The sequence below is a fragment of the Electrophorus electricus genome, chromosome 3 (genome assembly GCF_041902795.1).
Source record: "Electrophorus electricus isolate QZ-2024a chromosome 3, ASM4190279v1, whole genome shotgun sequence".
Taxonomy (NCBI): domain Eukaryota; kingdom Metazoa; phylum Chordata; class Actinopteri; order Gymnotiformes; family Gymnotidae; genus Electrophorus; species Electrophorus electricus.
The window spans coordinates 4,194,124-4,212,500 of NC_137499.1; the positions used below are offsets into that span (position 1 = coordinate 4,194,124).

Sequence of the window (18,377 nt, forward strand, 5' to 3'; positions counted from 1 at the left end):
AGGACGGATGTTTTTGTTAAGCTGTTGAAAACCATACAAGAAGAATATCACTGCTCAATATATCAGACCGGAACACGTGCTCAGTTTATTTAATTAGTGCTGACTGGGGGCGGGGGTGCGGGGGTGCTTAAGCGTTCTATATTTTATAATAATCATTTTATATTAAATATAGGCTACAAGTTATATTATTTATGTATTTTGCATATTGTATGTTTCACTATCTGTATGTTATCCTGCATTACAAGTGAGTTGACCTACGTCTCATACAGCAGTGTGCAGTGTTTAAAAATGTTCAGATGTCATGCATGTAGTATGTTCCATACCTGACAGCAGGACTTCCATTAGGGTTTCATGTCACTCCAGGCTAAACATTAAGGTCTGATCTCAGTCTACATTGCAGCTGGTGGAAAGACAATACATATACAATATGTATACATAAAGGTTATAAATATCGATGGTAGAAAACATTTTAATGGTAGAAAACCATTAAAACAAAACTTTTCTTATCATATTGAAAATCGCTTTGTAAAAAAAACAATAAGCAGGGAAAAAATAAATTCCATTATTTCTATTTAAATTCCACTAAGTTCAGTGTTTTATTACAATCAAAATATAAATCACCAGAGCAGTTGAGGAACTCTGACTGGTAGGAATTGGCCATAACAGTGACCCCCTTTAGAGAGGATCATTACTCTGAACATGACGGGTTGCAGTGTACCTACACTATAACCAGCCAAAAGCTTTTTCTCTGAAACAATGTGAACATGATGGATTATGCAAACGGTTCCCTGCAGGGGTTCATATAGGTGGATAGGCATCCTAAAATACAATAATGTTTTTTAAATGTCACGATTCTGTCATAGATTATGAAATCTAGAAATCTAAATACACATGAGAACAATTACCGGCAAGGTGCCTACTTAAGCAGAAGGGAATATTATTCACTTTAATTGTTTGTGCTCTTTCATATGGAAGACTTGGAAATGACTTGGAAATGACTCGATAATGACGTGAGAGTTTTCATTTTAACATGTATGCATGCTGAGGAAGTGCTGTGGAAGTAAGATTAAATTTGGCTCCCACTGAAATCTAAGCTGCACAGCACAGTTAGGGCAGTAGTTTGTGTGTGCATGTGTATGTGTGGTAGGCTGTGTTGAGTTTTCTGTAGTGATACATTAAGAATCTAGAGGGTCCATGTCTGTGCATAATCCCAAACATATGGTGGTCCCAAATGGTGTTTGCTTAGCAAAAGAGAGAGATGCACCCCCCCCCCACACACATTCATGTGAAAGTGTGAACACACCATTCAATACACAAGATATAGTTTCAAAAACTTACATACAGTAACATTTCCAAAAAAAGTAGATTCTAGCAGATTTTTGAATTTTCAGCACGCTGAAATGTTTTATTTCAATCGTACACCTCCTTTTGAATATACTAAAGGTACTGTATTAAATCTAGGTCTATGTCTTTGTGGACTGTAGACATGCTAACATACAAAACCTAAACACATGGACACGAGTCAGTAGGCAGCACTAATGTTTAAAAGCTTTTTAATGACATCGCACATATTTAACAGAGAGGGGGAAGGTCTACAGGTGCAGTTTCATACATCTGAGTCAGGCATGAGGTTACTATACGCCCCCTAGAAGCCTGACATTGCAAAGGATTTCATTCCTATTATGTTGGTTTTGATTGTGCAGTAGATGAATTTTTTTTTTTTTCATTACAATACATACAGTGACAGAGAAATGCACACTATGTATCAAATAGCAGGATAATGTTGCAAAAAAGAAAAATAATTATAATGCGTAATGCTATAGCCAACAAGCAAGCAACTGTATTTTTTTGAGTAACTTTACCTTATTCCAGTAAATGCTTGAAATCCACTTTCCACTTAACAATGATGCTATAGTGTTTATAATACATCTAGTTTTCCAATACGTTGTACTATAATGATTTGAAACATATATTATGAGGCAACTGAAGAACAAAAAAGAAAAGGAAGGAAACTCTGAAGGAAACGATGCATTTCTAATTCCTGATCCTTCTGTGCTACATACAGCAACACTCCTACAGGTCCCAGGAGGCTGTAAGCGCCACCACTGGTAATTTACTTTCATGTTAGCAAACATTTCTGCAACTTTCAAACCTGCAATTATCAAATGGCACATTTGTTCGTCTGGTCACAGCGACTAACAAAAGCAAATGAAATTTTGCAAAGGTTTGTTCTTCTGGAATTTTCTAGGTCGGTCCACTTTTAGGTAGACGTGCACAGTGGAACTGTTCTGAAGCATCACTGTCTTGCGCCCCAACGGCTAAGAGAGGACACCCCTCCAAGACAGCCTCACAAAATTGAGGAAAGTGTTTTAAATAGCCACACCCTTCAACAACACACGGTTACAAAAAAGAGTGATATTAATAATCAATAATTAAATTGTAAATTTCAAATTCAATGATAATAAAAACAGAACAGCATAAAAAACACATCTGGTCCTTGGAATTACCAAACTTGACTTAAGGTGGGAGTTCCCCAATACACAACACACCCTAGCTAAAAATCCCCTTTTATTGACTTATCTTTTATTGTATAATTTATATATATATATATATATATAATTTTTTTTTTTCATTTAATGCAACTTTGGAACCCAATCATAGGAACCAGGCACAGAGTGTGGTGTTCTTGTTTTTGAGCTTGCATGCTGGAATATCACTGAAGATGGACAGACATGAATGAAAGAAAAAAAGGAAGGGTGGAAAAAAGACAAATAAAAGAAAGCGAGGGAAAAGGAATGTCTCCGTTGCTATGGGAACAGGTGTCTACTGCTTCTTCTTGAAGAGACTGAAGCGTTTCTCTTTGTCTTTCTCCTTGTCTTTCTCCCGCTTGCCTGGGCTTGACTCGGTCGTCAGGGTAACGGTTGCCGGAAGTGTGTGGGCGCGGGTGGAGGCGGGTGTGCTCTGGTTGCTGGGGGTGATTTCTGACTTTTCAGACGGGGACAAGCCGCTGGTTGCATTCTGAATGGCCTGGATCCACGTGTTCATCTCCTCCTGTGCAAAGGTCATTCATGGGTGAACAAAGGCCTGAGATGAGACACTGCAGGAGCTATTCCGCTATTTCACATTTATACACCTAACGTTAAGGGTAAATTCAGCTGAGTTCGACATTAGTGTAACATTACAAACATTACAAATGACATCCTGCAATAGAGAACTCTCAGCATGGAAATAGTGAAACCCACGGTAAGCGGTAGCAATCTGGTCTACTGTGAGAGCACAAACCCTTGACAGATGACACTTCACATCCAGGTTTTGTTTACCATATATTTGCCCCACTGTGCTACAAAACAGAACACTTTGCAGAGACCCCTGCTCCGGTTTCAATGAGCTGAAGTTTCCCGTCATGCTGACTGAGCTGTTACAGAGCTGACCTCCACCAAACTTGCACAGAGGCATCAGAGTTACATAGCAAGCAGAGTCAGTTACTGACCTTCAAGCCTTTGTAAGTGCAACAGACAGGAAGGTGCAGAAGGTTTACACACAACACAAAATCCGGCAGTGAGATCACAGCACGTCAAGTTTGTTAACTTCATCTGGTTCCCTGGTCTCACACCTCAGGCAATTTGCTGAGCAGTTTGTCTGACAAAAGCAGCAGGCTCGAGTTGCATGTTAACATTGAAAGGTGACTTACATCGTCTTTGGCTTGGAAGAGATACTCGTTTCCATCCGTCACTCTGTAAAAGAGGAAAGAAAAAATCACTACACACAAAAAGAACAAAGTTCGAGAAAGGCACAATATAAATGTAACTAATAACAATAATAGTAATAACAATAACATAACTAGCTGGCGACAATATTCCGGTAGTGAACTTAGGACTTGCCAAGAGATTCACAGGCCGTTTCTCTTGTTTACCTCAATTTGAAAACGTGCTTCTTCTTTTTGTAGTCGATGGCGACCTCACAGACGGCCTCCTTCAGGCTGACGGGGATCTCGTTGTGGTAAGGGATGCCCTGGCTAGCGTTCTTGTTGTCTTTGTAGAAGCCCATCTCCTGGCTGTTGATCACGCAGTACACGTTATGCCAGGACCTGCGGGGCCGAGGTGAAGCAGGGAAGGTGAGCTGTGGGTGAGCGGAAGCAGGAGCAGGCCACATGGTGGGCAGGGCTGGCACAACGGTGCAGCCACGTAACGCGGCTGAGATCCGAGGCCAACCGATGAAAACGGCACATTCCGTAACGAGTAACGATATGCAAATGGTCATTTGCCACACCCGTTCCAGTCTGAACCAGGATGGGACTGGTTCAGTACCTGTTAGAGGCCTTCTTGTTGTGGCCCTCCCACTCATGCTTGCGGTGGAGGAAACCCTCCAGCTGGGCAGAGGGTGGCTCCTGGCCCTTGGCTGGCAGTGTGGATGACTGGCTGCCCTTGGCACGTCTGCCAGAGGACGGGGACGGGACAGGGCTGGGCTCCTTGGAGCTCCGCTCAGGCACACCATTCACAATCTCCCCATCCACTACGTCCTGATGGGGAGAGAGAGAGAGAGAGAGAGAGAGAGAGAGAGAGAGAGAGAGAGAGAGAGAGAGAGAGAGAGAGAGAATGAATTCAAAAAGGAGGTTCATAACTACATCTAACTTCATCTCTACATGAGGTAATAAAATAAAGTTTAAAAAAAAAAAAGTTCAGCTGAACTTTCTATGCAACCTTACATCAATGTAATTACGTAATTATTCAAAATTTGTATGGTGCATTAAAAAAATGGGTTTAAAAACTACCAAAAAAAAAAAAGATTTATTTTTCACCAACTCCAGTACAAACAGATCAAACACTATACTTTAGTTGTGTAACACATTACCAATATATATTTGACTGGTTTTGGCCTGGGGGAAGAAAACACAAGAGAGCAAAAATGTTCTTTGAAAAGGTTTCATTCTCTTGGGTAATAGTTCATTTTAACTGTTAATGCTTTCAAAATAGTGATAAAGAAAACAAATCGCATGCAAGCATCCAGAATCACTCAAATCCAAATGGAATGTGAATGGCAAAACACTGGAAAACCCAGTAAAAAGAAGACCAAGCCACAGCAGTAAACCAGCCAGTAACCTGAAGACCACAATGCCCAGAGAGCAATCACAGATACATAGCCATGGCTTCACCTTACCATGGCTATTTGTAGATGAATTGCGATTACCATCACACACAAACACACGCGTAGGAAAGCCATGCCAAACAGCTTACTGTAACCCCTCTGGAGTGCCTCCAAACCCGCCTGACGTAAATCAGTTTTGCAGGAGGCATTCTCGTCGAAGCAAGATTGCCTCCATAAACTCAACGTACCACTTTCAAAGATACGTCACATGATCTCATATCACACCGTGCAGAACACTTTAGTCTACTACATTTGTAAACAGGGAAGATAAACTATGTTTAATGCAGAAAAATGCTTGAATGCTTAGATTTTTACATTGTGTTAATAGAACTAAGCTACAGTTTTTGGAAACACATCCAATAGAGCAGTGTTAGTCACTTTCACAGAATTGCAATTTATATTAGATTTTGTAAACGGACATAAACTAGAGGTTGTCAATGGTCAAACATTGATGTATGTAACAGACTTGCGCACACACAAAAACAGATTTATTATTAAAGCATTATTCATTGTTAGTAGCTGTCAAGGTGTTGTTGTGAATTTAAATATAATGATATCAAAATTAGGCTACAAAAACCTACATACCAGTAATATCAAATTAGTGATGTAAAACAAAATCAAACGTGTTTTGGATTGTTCACTGGCACTTCACAGATCATATCCAAACACATCTGAAGTCTTTAGAAACAAGACACTGTTTCACTCGTAACTCCCTTAATTCTCATCAGAGATATATTTGGATTGCATATATATGAGCCAGTGTTTTATTCAAGGCACCAGAAGCTCCTGAAAAGGGTCATTTACAATACTAAACTAAGCTTTTCAATTAAGCAGTGCTCTTTAAAAGACCTGACTAATACAGACAAAACAGCAGACACAGTTAACATGTCAACATGTTAAATCAACAGTCCTTTAAGTTTTCATCTTTGCAAAGCTGCAGCAGTAAAAATACTGGTCAAAATTAGAGGATGATGGGAGATGGAGTTTATTGCTCTGTTCATCAAAGAGACGGAGTGCTCAGCATCCCTATATGATGGAGGCCCATCTGCAAGTTTAGGGTAGAGGATGGATCACTAACCCGAGGGGACTCTTGGTCCGATGGCAGTCCGTTCTGGGCAACCTGCTCGCCTTCTCTGCGGAAAGATAAAATGCGCTTATGCCGCAGTTAAACAGAGACCCTAACGTGTGTCTGCCTGCACCAAAGCAACGGCGTTCCAGTACATCCAAAAAGGAAAACGCAAAAGGCAAAGCTCTCAAAGCTTCCTGCACAAATTCCGACCGAAAGCTTATGCACGTGGGTGTGTTCTAAAGCAACGCACTTCAATGTAAAAGTCTGGAGGAATACTGATGACATTTTTTGTGCAGCAGTGCCTCAGTGTGCCTGGCTGATCGGTGAGCCCTGTGAGGAAGAGCCGGCTATTCTTCGGCTGTGCGGCTACCTCTGCTGCTCTTTGGTGTCCTGCACTGGCTCGGGTGTTGGGATTTTTCTCCGTCTCTCCTCTTCCTCTTGCTGTCTTCTCACTTCCAGTAACTCCAGCTGAAGAAGAAAGAAAGAAAAGTCCAACTAGTCCGACTCGGAGACAAACAGAACGCGCTAAACACATAAATGAAGCGAATTAACGTTATACGTAATATAACCCACGCAGTAATATTTTGCGTATATATAAATAGATAAATGAAATGTTGTGTAATGTTCTTGCAGGTTTCTTTGTCATTTAGAACATAAGATTAATATCTTTATTAAAAATGAAAAAATTAAAAGCTTTATTAAAAAAGAGTTGCACAAAGTGCTTTTTCAGGACAACAATGTAGCAAACTATTTGATTCTGTAACATTCGATGCTGTCAATACTGAATATAGCCTGAACAACCGAATCAATATTCTGGATATGTGAATCAAACTGAGCATGCAAAAGACGGCAGATTAGCAAATATAAAGGCTACACAGGGGAGCGTTCTTCCGTGAAATCTGTTTCTGAGATGAGCTTTTAATCGTCCGGTTACGTGAGCTCCATGAACGTGAACGTGAACATGTTCATGTTTCCATCGCCAGTAAGCCAGCAAGCATGTAGCCTGCCTAACTGTTACATTTCAGGAGGGATCATTTTAAATGATAAAACATTGGTGTCTAAAATGGAGCATTGGGTGTACGGTTTAACCTCAAATTATGGATGTTCTTCTTACTCTTTATTTTTCTTACTAAGAACTCAATGTCTTCTAATCAGGCCACCAAAAAAGCCTAAACAGATTAAACAAGGATAACGCAAAGATAATGAGACTGATAGACTGGTCTTCCTAGCTAAACACCTGAAACAGGCAAAGAAATGCCAATTACATGTAATTACAGAAGAAGAAAGTTTGAAGTATTTAGTTTATTATAAAGTAATTTTACTTGCTTTATTTAGCATTTTAAAAACTAACTTTTGCAATCTGATCTTTCTGCGTTCAATCCAACAAACGTTTTACGTTCTGACAATGGAAGGACTCTATTTTGTGGGGTTCTTATGGCAAGGTGTCACGCTCTTAAGCTTATACACATCTGACTACTGCCAAACCACGTCGACTGTCTCTCTGGGCCCGGTGGGCCCCCTCACCGTGGTCAGCCTCTCCAGGGCAGAGAAGCGCTCCTCCCAGGTGGCTGCCGACTTCTCGAAGGCCTCGTGCCTCTTGATCAGTTTCTCCACCTCGTCCACGCTCTGACCCATCTCCCTGCTGGACAGGTACGGCTCCTGGCCCAGCAGCCATGCCTCGGCCACCCCCGCATCCCGGGAGAACTGGTGCACTTCCAAAACTGCACACAGGAGCACAGGCACAACATACCCACACACATGCACACACAGAGAAGACAAGGGAAGTGAGTGTGAAAAGTAATTTAAAGGGAGTCTGTGTACATCCTCTTTCACTCTGAGCAACGCCGCTTGTGTTTCGTGTCAGAAATAAGTATGAGCAACAAAAGGCAGGACCATAGTTTGAGTAGTGAAGACACCATGGCCAAACAAAGAATTCAACAGCTAAAAAAAAAAAGTTATGCCAAGAACTAGGAAGAATAGTTATGATGTGATCTTAGCCAGAAGTTAAACCGTTTTTGCAATGAAACTGATATGAAAACTCCCCAACAAATGGAATACTTTCAGTATGACGATTAAATCGGTGTATTTACTCAATCTTAGCCACTCCCATCGGTCCTCCCATTTGTCAATCATGTCTTTCCTCTTGTCCGTCAACTGTAGCAACTTTTCCTTAATCTGTGGACAGAGGCAAGACAGGAAAGATTTAGTGAGAAAAGTACTAATCTCACATTCACCCACTCAATTAATAGTACTTCATCACAAAAGCTAAAACACCTCTTTATTAAAGTAAACCTAAAATCTCTAAACAGTGCAGTTTTCTTTATTTGCATATTATTTGTACTACACTTCTTTATTTGCATAATATTTTCACTACACTACTTTCTTTATTTGAATATTATTTGTACTACACTTCTTTATTTGCACAATATTTGCACTACACTACTTTCTTTATTTGCATATTATTTGTACTACACTTCTTTATTTGCATATTTTCACTACACTACTTTCTTTATTTGCATATTATTTGTACTACACTTCTTTATTTGCATAATATTTTCACTACACTACTTTCTTTATTTGCATATTATTTGTACTACACTTCTTTATTTGCATAATATTTTCACTACACTACCTTCTTTATTTGCATATTATTTGTACTACACTTCTTTATTTGCATAATATTTTCACTACACTACTTTCTTTATTTGCATATTAAGGGACTCTGCGCACGGGGCAGATTTGGCCCTCACCTCTTCTGATGCATAGTGTTTCCGTGCCAGGAGCGACTTGCCCAGCTCGATGCAGGCGGTGAAGCTGTCGTTGCGAGCGTCGATCTCGGCCTTGATGCCCTGGTGGTTGTTCATCAGCAGCTCCACAGAGGACACGTCCCTGCAGCGACCGGGTAGGCATGGGTTCAAACCCCAGCAAATAAAGCAGAATGCACACACATGCACGCACGCACGTACACACACCTAGGCTTCTCTTGGGCCTCGATGAGGCGGATGACGTCCTCCATCCACAGCATGAGATCGCGCACCATGCTGAAAAACCGGAACTTGTCGCCGGTGTCGAGCAGGCGTGACCTGCGGCCCTCGCAGGCTTCCAGAAGGCTCCGCCAGGCGTCCAGAACCTCGCTCTCCCTGCGTTGGATGTCGTCGGCCTTCTCGCCGGCGTACGCTGACTGCAGCCGTGTCGCGTCCTCCTGCAGCTGTTTTACCTGTGCGTACCAGCAGGGGGTGACAAGGAGCAGAAATTATGACATCTGTTTTTTAAATGATAGAACGGTTTTGTTTTCCAAGTTCCGAATGTAGAGCGATATGCTTTCGTAATGCTGCTGGTGCCAACTGCCACGTTCAATGTTTTGAAAGTGAATGTGTCTGCAGGCGGTCATCAACCTGAGTCCCCAGTGCTTGGATGTCGTGTTCGAAGGTGGTGTGCATCCTCTGGAGCGTCTCCACTGTGTTCTGGTCTCGGCCCAGCTCTTCCGGAAGCTTCTTATGCTTGTCGAGGATGCGGCACAGGATCTCTTTCACGTCGTGGTAGAACTTGTGCAGCTCATAGGATGCCGCCAGAATCTGCGTGCGTGTGTCAATCAGCTCCAGGAGGTCCGCCCACGCCTCATTGAGGCCGTCCTTCCACTCGGCGACGGTTGCCGCGTCGGTGTGGCCGGCGTTGATGAGTTCATCGGCCATGCGGTTGACGCCGTCCACGCGCTCCTGCCCGATGTTGCCGGTGTCCCGGGCGAACTCGCGGAAGCGCTCCTGCAGCATCTGAGTGCAAGGAAGCGCGACGACAGTCAGGAGAGCCAAATGCTTGCAACTGTCTCTGTTAAGTTCAATCAGCTGCACTCAGCTGTCCTCGCTAAACGGAAACAGCAATGTTATTAAAAACACAGCCCATATATGCATTTACATTTATGGCATTTAGCAGACGTTCTTATCCAGAGTGACTTTAACAGTCACAGCAACAGCGCTTTGTTACCTATTCATAGAAGGCATCCTAGCCAATACAGAAGGTTAGAGTTCAAGATACTGCTAGATATAGGACTCCCATATTCTAATAGTGTGTGATACGTAGCCATACCTCACTGGTGTACTCTAGTATATAAAATAAGCAGAACGAAAATTAAACATGACTGCTGATGAGAGAGAGAGAGCAGAAGGTGGAGTCTCTCAGCGCTGTCTACTGTCTTACGGTGACGTGCTCGTAGTCCTGGCCCAGCTCGTGGGATCCAGCCACCACCTCCCTCTCTGCAATCCACTGCTCCAGGTCATCCACTTCCCGGTTCAGCTGGAAGAGGCGGAACCTCTCGTCCAGCTTGCCTCTCCTCTCCTCCGATAGGTCCTTCAGTCCTGCGTACAGCTTGTCCACCTGGGACTGACGCATGCCTATCCTCTCACTGCAAAGCAAGGACACGTCGGTGCAATAAAAACTCACCTCTTGACCAGAAACCTGACTGTCAGAAATCAGGAAATGGATGAAGTGCAATTTTCTCGTGTTAAATAGTGATAAGACTGAACTCTAATAGTGATAAGACTGAAAATAGTGATAAGACTGAACTCTAATAGTGATAAGACTGAAAATAGTGATAAGACTGAATGCTAATTGGTTCTAAAATCCGATTTTCAAAAAAGCTGGTGCTCCCTCTATTGATGAACTGTTGTATCCCCTTCCCCTCCGGTCCGAAAACTGGGTGCCGTCCTTGATTTCACTCATTCATTTAGGGCCCACATCACCTCTAGAGTGGAAACATCTTTTTCCCATCTGCGTAACATTGTCAAAATGAGGTCTTCCCTCGTTCAGTCTGCTGCTGAAACTCTCATTCCCACCTTCAGATGGTTCAGAACTCTCCTGCCTTCTCACCCACACTGGCTCTCACCATCGCGTTACGCCACTGGCATCCTGTAAAATACCTTCACACCTGTCTGATCTTCTCCTTCCTTGCAGACCTACTCTCACTCTGAGATGTTCCTTCCTCCAGCCTGCATGGCTGTGGTGGTGGTGCTTTTTCTAGATGTGCTCCTCCACTCTGGAACTCTCTTCCTTCTGGTCCAACAGTCTGCAACTCTCTATATTCAAGTTTAATTGTAAAAAATATCTTTCTTCCCTTACCTACAATACTCCTGAAACGTAAACACCCCTTTCATCATCCTTTGCCCAAGTCCTGTAAGTGCTATTTGTAAATGTTATGTATACTGCTGTTATGTATAATGTTGTCTTATATGTTTATCTTTTTACTGACTATTGTAAGCGTCATTGGGTCCTTGAAAAGCGCTATATAAATACAATGTATTATTATTACTATTATTATTATTATTAACCATCAGAGCCTGGCTCAGCCACAGCAAAACTGAGATTCACTTTGAATGAATCCAAATTAATTTACTAAGACTCTGAATCATGATACGAATGTGAAAAAAATCAGAGAACCCGTGTGCAGCTCTAATTCCTGTATTATGAGTCATGATTTTCTAGCAGAAGTGACTACTAGAGGCGCAGAGGGAGGGAGGGAGGGAAAGTGGAAGAGCCCTGCACCTCTCCGGGTGATTGGCGGCCACCAGTCCACGGCTGGTCTTGGAGAGCTGGTGGACAGTCTCGGCGTAGTCCTCCACCGCCTGCTCTAGGATCTGATGTTTCTTCAGCATGGCCACAGAGCTTTGCTCATCCTGAGAGAGAAATGCAATGAACACTGTCACACAGACACACAGAAATGGCCAACGTCTCCCTGACCACGAACTATCCAGCTCGGGAGCGAAGGCCTGGCCCGCCCCCACCTTTCCCAACCGCGCCCCCCCCCCGGTTTCCCGCGCACCTTGGCCTTCTCCTCGGACATCATGTACAGCTCCTGCTCGCTCATCCAGGCCTCGGCCTCTGCAGCGTCAAAGTAGTACTGCTGTGCCATGTGCGCCTCCTCCAGACGCGCGTGCCGCTTTTCCGTCTCCCTCTTGAGGAGGTCCCAGAGAGCCTGTAGGTCAGCCAGCCGCGCCTGGATAGCCTCCGCGCTCAGGCTGTCCTCCGCCAGGATGCTCTGGCTGCGCTCGAAGATGTCGTCGCAGCGCGGCTGGTGACCCTGGATCTCCTTCTGTAGTGTCTGGGGAAGGGCAGCAGGGGCGCTTAGAGGAGCCGTGTGTTGTGCAGAAGCGGGAGTGGATTAGGCTGTCTGGAGTGTGTTAGGGTGTTTGATTGGGGGTTTGGGCTCACAAGGAATTTGCAGGTTGAGTGTATTTATATGGGCAATATAAATGAAAAAAACAGTTATGTAGCTCACAAAAGCTGTTTTATAAATTTCATTCTAGGTTACCTGGTTCTTCTTGATTAGAAGCTGAACAGTCTGCAAGTTGTTGCCATGGTCTGTTGAAGTAGCGATGGGCATTCTCTCCTCGACCCAGAGCTGCCGTTACAAAGGTAAAAAAGTGTGTAAAACCACAGGCACCTTCACAGGAACCTTCTGCCAGGAGAAACACACCCTCACTGGACTCACAATCTCATCCTCCATGTCGCGGTTGAACTGGTGAATCTCCCTGGAGGCCATGAGGAAGTTCTTCCTCTTCATCAGTGGCTCCAACAGCTCCTGGAACTTCTTCTCCACCACCTCGCGCCGCCCATCCACCTCGTCGGTGTCCTTCCCTTCCTGCTGCAGCACATGGGCCTGCGACTGCAGCTCCTCCACCTCCCTCTTGCGTACCTCCACCTGCTTCTCCAGCATCTGTGGGCAGATGGAGCGCAGCTGTTACACTCTGGGTGGAGTGCAGTGACATGATGTTCTGCTGCTGGGAGATAACTCCAATCCAAGTGTCATGCATTACCGATGAAGCATTTCAGAGATTTTTTTTTAAAGGTTGGGAGAGCTCAACTCGAAATCTGAAAAGGTTTCATAGTCCGTTCACATTCTTACACAGCCAACCAGACAAGAAGGAAGCTGAGTCAAAACCTGTACTTGAATTTTGCTGTGGTGCTACCCGGTTACAGTTTTTGTTTTGAGGCCATATGTCATACAAGCACTTCACAAAGCAGCCACAAGGTGGCACTGTGCCCTTCCCACCTGCTGCTTCTTCAGCAGGATGTTGACGCTGGTCAGGTCTTTGCCGTAGTCGTCCGACTGGATCTGGCCCTCCAGGCTGCCCAGCCACTTGTCGAGGTCGGCACAGCTCTGGGTGAACAGCTCAGCCTTGTTGGCATCGAACAGGCATTGGGCCTTGGTCTGTGTGGTAGACTCGAGCTCCTCCCACTGCCCCTGCAGTGATGCCAGCTTCTCCCTCACCACGGCCTCCGTCTCAGGCTTCTCCAACACCAGCAGCTTCCCATCCTATGGAGGGTGGGGAAGGCAGAGAAAGTGAGAGAGAGAGAGAGAGAGAGAGAGAGAGAGAGAGAGAGAGAATGAGATCAAAAAAGCTCCATGGATGCACATGTAAGCAGCACTACATTTTGCTATGTCAGAATTTTTATCAAATGGCTCCAAAGCTTATCAACTACCCATGATCATTATGGCTGACCTTTTCGATCTTGTCCAGCCACTCCTTGTTGGACTGCATTTCAGCCATAAATGCCTGGTGCTTGAGCCACTTGCTGTGTAGGTTCCTGGCCTCATCGTACGACATGTCCTGGGCTGTCAGCATCTTCTCATTGATCCACAGAGACAGCTACAGACACACGCGGGAGGAGAAAACCCAGCACATCTCACTCATCTTTGTCATGAGCCCAGCTGACGCTCTCCTTTCCTGAACAAGTGTGCAGTTAACATGCAGACAGTGTGCACATGTGTAACTGACTGGGTTCCCACAGTGTTAACGCGCGTTAATGTGGCATCGCAGCAGGCGACCTGTATGTCCTGATACCTCTTGGCACTCCTGCAGGAACTTCTGCAGGTCTCGGTTGTCCTTCAGCCTCATCAGTAGCTCAACGACCGCCTCACGGTTCTTCTTATGCCTACGGGGCACAGGTCAAAAGGTCAGAAATCCGGCTACTCACAACCCAGCATTTGTCACAACCCCTGGGAACCACAGGCACATGTGTAAAATGCAAATTGATATAAATTGCATGGATTCATATAATCATTTTCAATCAGAATTGATTTACGTGTTTTAACATTTAAAAAATTCTACACCGTGTGTGTGTGTGTGGGGGGGGGGAATTACCTGTCATCGATGGAAGTCGCTCTCTCCTGAATTCGCTCAGCATTGATGTTTCCATCACTAGCTAGTCGGCGGCCGGCCTCCACCACGCTGTTGATCTTCTCCTCGTTGGCATCCATAGTTGTCATGAAGTCCTCCTGCTTCTTAATGGCAGCCTCTGCTCCCTCAAGAGTGGTGGGCATCTCAGTGTGGGCCAGCACATACTCCTGATTAGAGGAGACAGGAGATTACGAACAAAACCTAGAACCTTTTGTACATTACTAGATTACTATTTCTTAGATTTCCCATGCTGAACAACTGGAACCCAACCACCCAAGGGAAATCAGGTGGGTTTTTTTATGTACTTGGTTGTTGAGGAAGGCCTCAGCCTGCTTGGTGTCCCTGAGGAACAGCTGGTAGGCGTGCGATTGCGACAGGAGGCTCTGCCGGTTCTCCCACATCTTATGTAGCTCGTTCCAGCCGGTGTCGAGAGCTTGCAGGCGCTGCCTCAGGAACATGTACTGGGCGTCCGTCTGGCCCTGGGTCACCATCTCGCCCATGTCCCTCATCTTCTGGTAGTCCTCCTCGTAGTTGTTTATCTCGTTCTTGATGCCCTCGTGCTGGGCGAGCAGCTTCTCGGCCTCCGCCAGCGTGTTGGGCATGTCCTCGGAGGCGATGGCCGTCTGCGTGCGCGACAGCCACGACTGGAAGTCGTCCAGCTCGCGCAGGAACTGCTGCAGTTTGCTTGCCTCGCCCAAGGAGGCCTCGCGGTTGTGCAGCGTGGCCTTCATCTCCTCCCACACGCCATCGATCTCCGCCAGCCTCCCCGTGATGGCCTTGGCCTGCTCCGGGTGCTCGTCCGCCAGCCGCCCTGCCTCGCTCCGCAGGTCGGCCAGCTTGGCCTCGATGGCGGCCAGGTCTCGCTCCATGCCCGTCAGCTTACGCTGCAATGCCATCACGCCCGTCAGGTCGTTGCCCAGCTCCTGCGTGGACTCGATCACCTTGGTCTTCTCGCGGATCCACGACTTGGTCTCATTGCACTCCAGGTGGTAGTTCTGCACGCCCAGAGCAGAGTTCAGAGACTCCTTCTTCTGGTCCACCAGATCCCGGAACTGGCTCCATCTACAAGATACTCAGTATTAGGTCTTGTGCTGTATAACTCTATCATTAATTAATGCCATTACTCAATGTTTCTACATGCAACTTTTATATATTATATATATATTATAATATATTTTATATATTATATATATGTGCACAGCATTAAATAACCATAGTGCATAGTGCATCTGCATAGTGGTTATTGACATTCAACTGAAAAGTTATAAATGCATGTGACCACAGCTTGGGCATTTCATAAACTGGTTTCCTGGGCATGGGTTAACCACAGACTATAAGTTTTCTCCATCTGGCAGTGCATTTGCAAATCACCACTAGAAATCATTTTAGTTTAGGCTTAATCCAGATCCGGGACGCTGGCTCGTAGATATAGACGTTTGCCGCTTAGGTCTTAATTATGCCTGCTATAGCCTAAGGCTAAACCTCGGAACGTGCCTGGTGTTGAGCTTGTCTTGCTGGGCCTTGATGTCTTTTTCGCTGGGGTGTCCACTGTGCATGAGCTGCCTGGCGATCTGGTTGACCACGGCAACGCGGGACGCTTGGTTATTCATCTCAGGCTCCAGACTCTCAAACCTAAGACACAAGGGGCACGTTTGCAAAAATCGTTTTTGAAAGTAAAGGTTTTAGCGTGTAAAGGTTTTAGCGTGTAAAGGTTTTAGCGTTTTCGAGAGAGAAACAGGAAAATTCAAATAGCCTTTATGGAGCTTGTGAATACTCCTTGGCATTATAAGACCATTATAAGGTCATTATAATACCATCCAAATGCATAACGCGGCCAACTCTAATGAACAGAGTCTGACAACATGACTCGTTTCTGGCCAGTATATGTGAAAATGTGCATATGGTGTGTCTTGCTTCGCTGTCTGTCCACAGCGGAGAAGAGTCGGTTCTCCTTCTAGGTCTGTGTGACTCAGCAGGAACATCTGGTCTCCTAAATGCTCCTAATCTGCCATTTCTGCATCCCCTCAGTCCTCCACACTGTCCTTACACCCTGCCAAGGAATGCGTCTTCTGACTACAATTTCTTTTTAGGGTCCCAGGAATATTACATTTGGAGGACACTGGAGAGGTCACTGGAATGTTGATAGGGATTGGGAATGACCACAAGTTCACAGATGGAGTATTTCCTGCAACTAAAATCCAGTGGTCATCCAAGTCAAGTGACCCACTTTGACCTCTCACCTGTGCTGAATGACTTCCAGGTCCTCCAGTTTCTCGGGGATCTCCAAGCTGACGAGCCATTGCTCCTTCTCGTCGATCCATACCTCGCAGGCGTCCGCCTCGCTGAACATCTTGTAGAGCGCCAGCGCGTCCTGCAGCGCCTGCTTGCGCAGCCGCGTCAGCTCCGCCACCTCCTTGTAGCGCTCCTCGATGCCCGCCAGGCGCTTGCTCACGTCCGCCGACTCGGCCAGCGCGGGCGGTAGCGCACGGGCCTGTTCGTGCAACGCGTCGATCACGGGCCGGTAGCTGGCCACCTCGGTGGCCGCATCTTTGTGCTTCTTCACCAGCGCCTGCGTGGAGAACTCATCGTGTCCCACGTCGGCGCTGGACACGATGCGCAGTGCGTCCAGTGTCCAGGCGTCGGCGTCGTCGGCGTCGGCCTGGAACTGGTGCAGGTTGCACGCCTCCTCCAGGCGTCGCTTCCGCACGGCGGCCAGCTGCTCCAGCTCCGCCCACTGGGTCTGCACGTCGGCAATGCGCTCGCGGATCTTGGCCTGGCCGAAGTGCCCGGCGTCGGCCATGGCCTGGCCCTCGCGCACCGTATGCTGCAGATGCCCGGCTCGCCCGCTCATCTCGTCCTCCAGGGCGCGGTGCTGGCTGAGCAGCCGCACGGCGCCCGTCAGGTCCTTGCCGCAGTCGTCCGACGACAGGATCTGCTCCTTCTCGCGGATCCAGCCCTCCTCCTCGGCCATCTCCCAGAAGAACTTCCAGAGGCGGCGTGACTCCTCCAGGCGTGCGCGGCGCTCGGCCGCCAGCTGGGTCAGCTCCTGGTAGCAGAACTCCAAGTGGGCCACGCGGTCGTGGATCACCTGTGGGTCGCACGGCTTGTAGCCTGCTGCGAGAGGCAGATCAGAAAGGAGAGGGAGAGAGAATGAGAGAGAGAGAGAGAGAGAGTTGATGGAAAAGAGGGACAATAGCAAAGAATGGCATAGAAGAAGAAAGAGTATCAGTGGGAGTGAGAGGGAATGTAAATGCAGAGTGGAGAGAACCGGATGAACGACAGCATGTTAAAGACCCCGTCATCCGCACCCAGACTGGATTTCCACGTGCCCTAAAGCTCTGCTTTGTACTGTGGTCATTTAAACTCATTCTCCAGACTACCAAGCGTGCAGGTGAGGGGCAATAGAACTCGGATCTGGAAGCAGGTCCCAAGATCCATCCTCACCCTCCTCGCTGACAGCGAACTTCTGGGCGCTAGCGTTGACGGCCCGCACGCGGTCGGCCTGGACAGCGATGTCGGCCTCCACCAGGGTGTGCTTCTGGAGCAGGTCCTCCACTCCCAGCAGGTGCTTCCCATAGTCCTGTGACAGCAGGAGCATCTGCAGGGAGACAGCGACAGTGTTCACCGTGTCGTGCACTACATATCCAAACCACTCAAGCTCACCGCAACTCGCCTCCCAGCTTTTGAACAGGCAGTTGAGTTTATCGCGGCTGCCGGCGGCAAAAAACGCCAGAGGCGTTTACTGGCGACTTCGCTCTCTAGAGCTCGAGACTGCTGCTTCCTCCACTGTTCTCCTCTTCCTCTCGCTTTCACTCTGCCACTGCCTTTCTCTACAGGTCCTGTTTCCTGTAACCTCCCACTCATCCATCTCTCTCTCTCTCTCTCTCTCTCTCTCTCTCTCCACCTCCTTCACCTTCATCTCGTCCATCCAGTCCATGACGTAGAGCATCTCCTGGAAGACCCGCTGGAGGCCCAGGCTCATCTCCAGCCGC

General features: G+C 46.5%; 1 protein-coding gene across 4 annotated transcripts in view; it reads right to left on the bottom strand.

The window, feature by feature from the left end:
* Positions 1 to 1,536: 1,536 nt before the first annotated feature.
* The window catches only part of sptbn1 (spectrin, beta, non-erythrocytic 1), a 53,656-nt gene continuing 36,815 nt past the window's right edge, over positions 1,537 to 18,377 (bottom strand). For 2 of the 4 annotated variants that reach the window (XM_035524116.2, XM_035524121.2), the window contains 25 exons: positions 18,299 to 18,377; positions 17,830 to 17,983; positions 16,626 to 17,496; positions 15,880 to 16,017; positions 14,691 to 15,447; positions 14,350 to 14,552; positions 14,050 to 14,140; positions 13,708 to 13,854; positions 13,257 to 13,520; positions 12,696 to 12,920; positions 12,516 to 12,605; positions 12,027 to 12,305; positions 11,750 to 11,880; positions 10,409 to 10,613; positions 9,610 to 9,984; positions 9,187 to 9,431; positions 8,965 to 9,103; positions 8,305 to 8,389; positions 7,739 to 7,935; positions 6,585 to 6,682; positions 6,224 to 6,278; positions 4,308 to 4,519; positions 3,914 to 4,087; positions 3,692 to 3,734; positions 1,537 to 3,051 (listed from right to left, as the gene is read on the bottom strand). The exon at positions 18,299 to 18,377 is cut by the window's right edge and continues 224 nt beyond it. In XM_035524116.2, coding sequence (XP_035380009.2) covers positions 2,824 to 3,051; positions 3,692 to 3,734; positions 3,914 to 4,087; positions 4,308 to 4,519; positions 6,224 to 6,278; positions 6,585 to 6,682; positions 7,739 to 7,935; positions 8,305 to 8,389; positions 8,965 to 9,103; positions 9,187 to 9,431; positions 9,610 to 9,984; positions 10,409 to 10,613; positions 11,750 to 11,880; positions 12,027 to 12,305; positions 12,516 to 12,605; positions 12,696 to 12,920; positions 13,257 to 13,520; positions 13,708 to 13,854; positions 14,050 to 14,140; positions 14,350 to 14,552; positions 14,691 to 15,447; positions 15,880 to 16,017; positions 16,626 to 17,496; positions 17,830 to 17,983; positions 18,299 to 18,377 — 5,485 coding nt within the window. In that variant the 3' untranslated portion in view covers positions 1,537 to 2,823. Of the gene's footprint in view, positions 3,052 to 3,691; positions 3,735 to 3,913; positions 4,088 to 4,307; positions 4,520 to 6,223; positions 6,279 to 6,584; positions 6,683 to 7,738; positions 7,936 to 8,304; positions 8,390 to 8,964; positions 9,104 to 9,186; positions 9,432 to 9,609; positions 9,985 to 10,408; positions 10,614 to 11,749; positions 11,881 to 12,026; positions 12,306 to 12,515; positions 12,606 to 12,695; positions 12,921 to 13,256; positions 13,521 to 13,707; positions 13,855 to 14,049; positions 14,141 to 14,349; positions 14,553 to 14,690; positions 15,448 to 15,879; positions 16,018 to 16,625; positions 17,500 to 17,829; positions 17,984 to 18,298 lie in introns of all 4 variants that reach the window. The other 2 variants (XM_035524112.2, XM_035524120.2) reach the window with 1 other exon arrangement.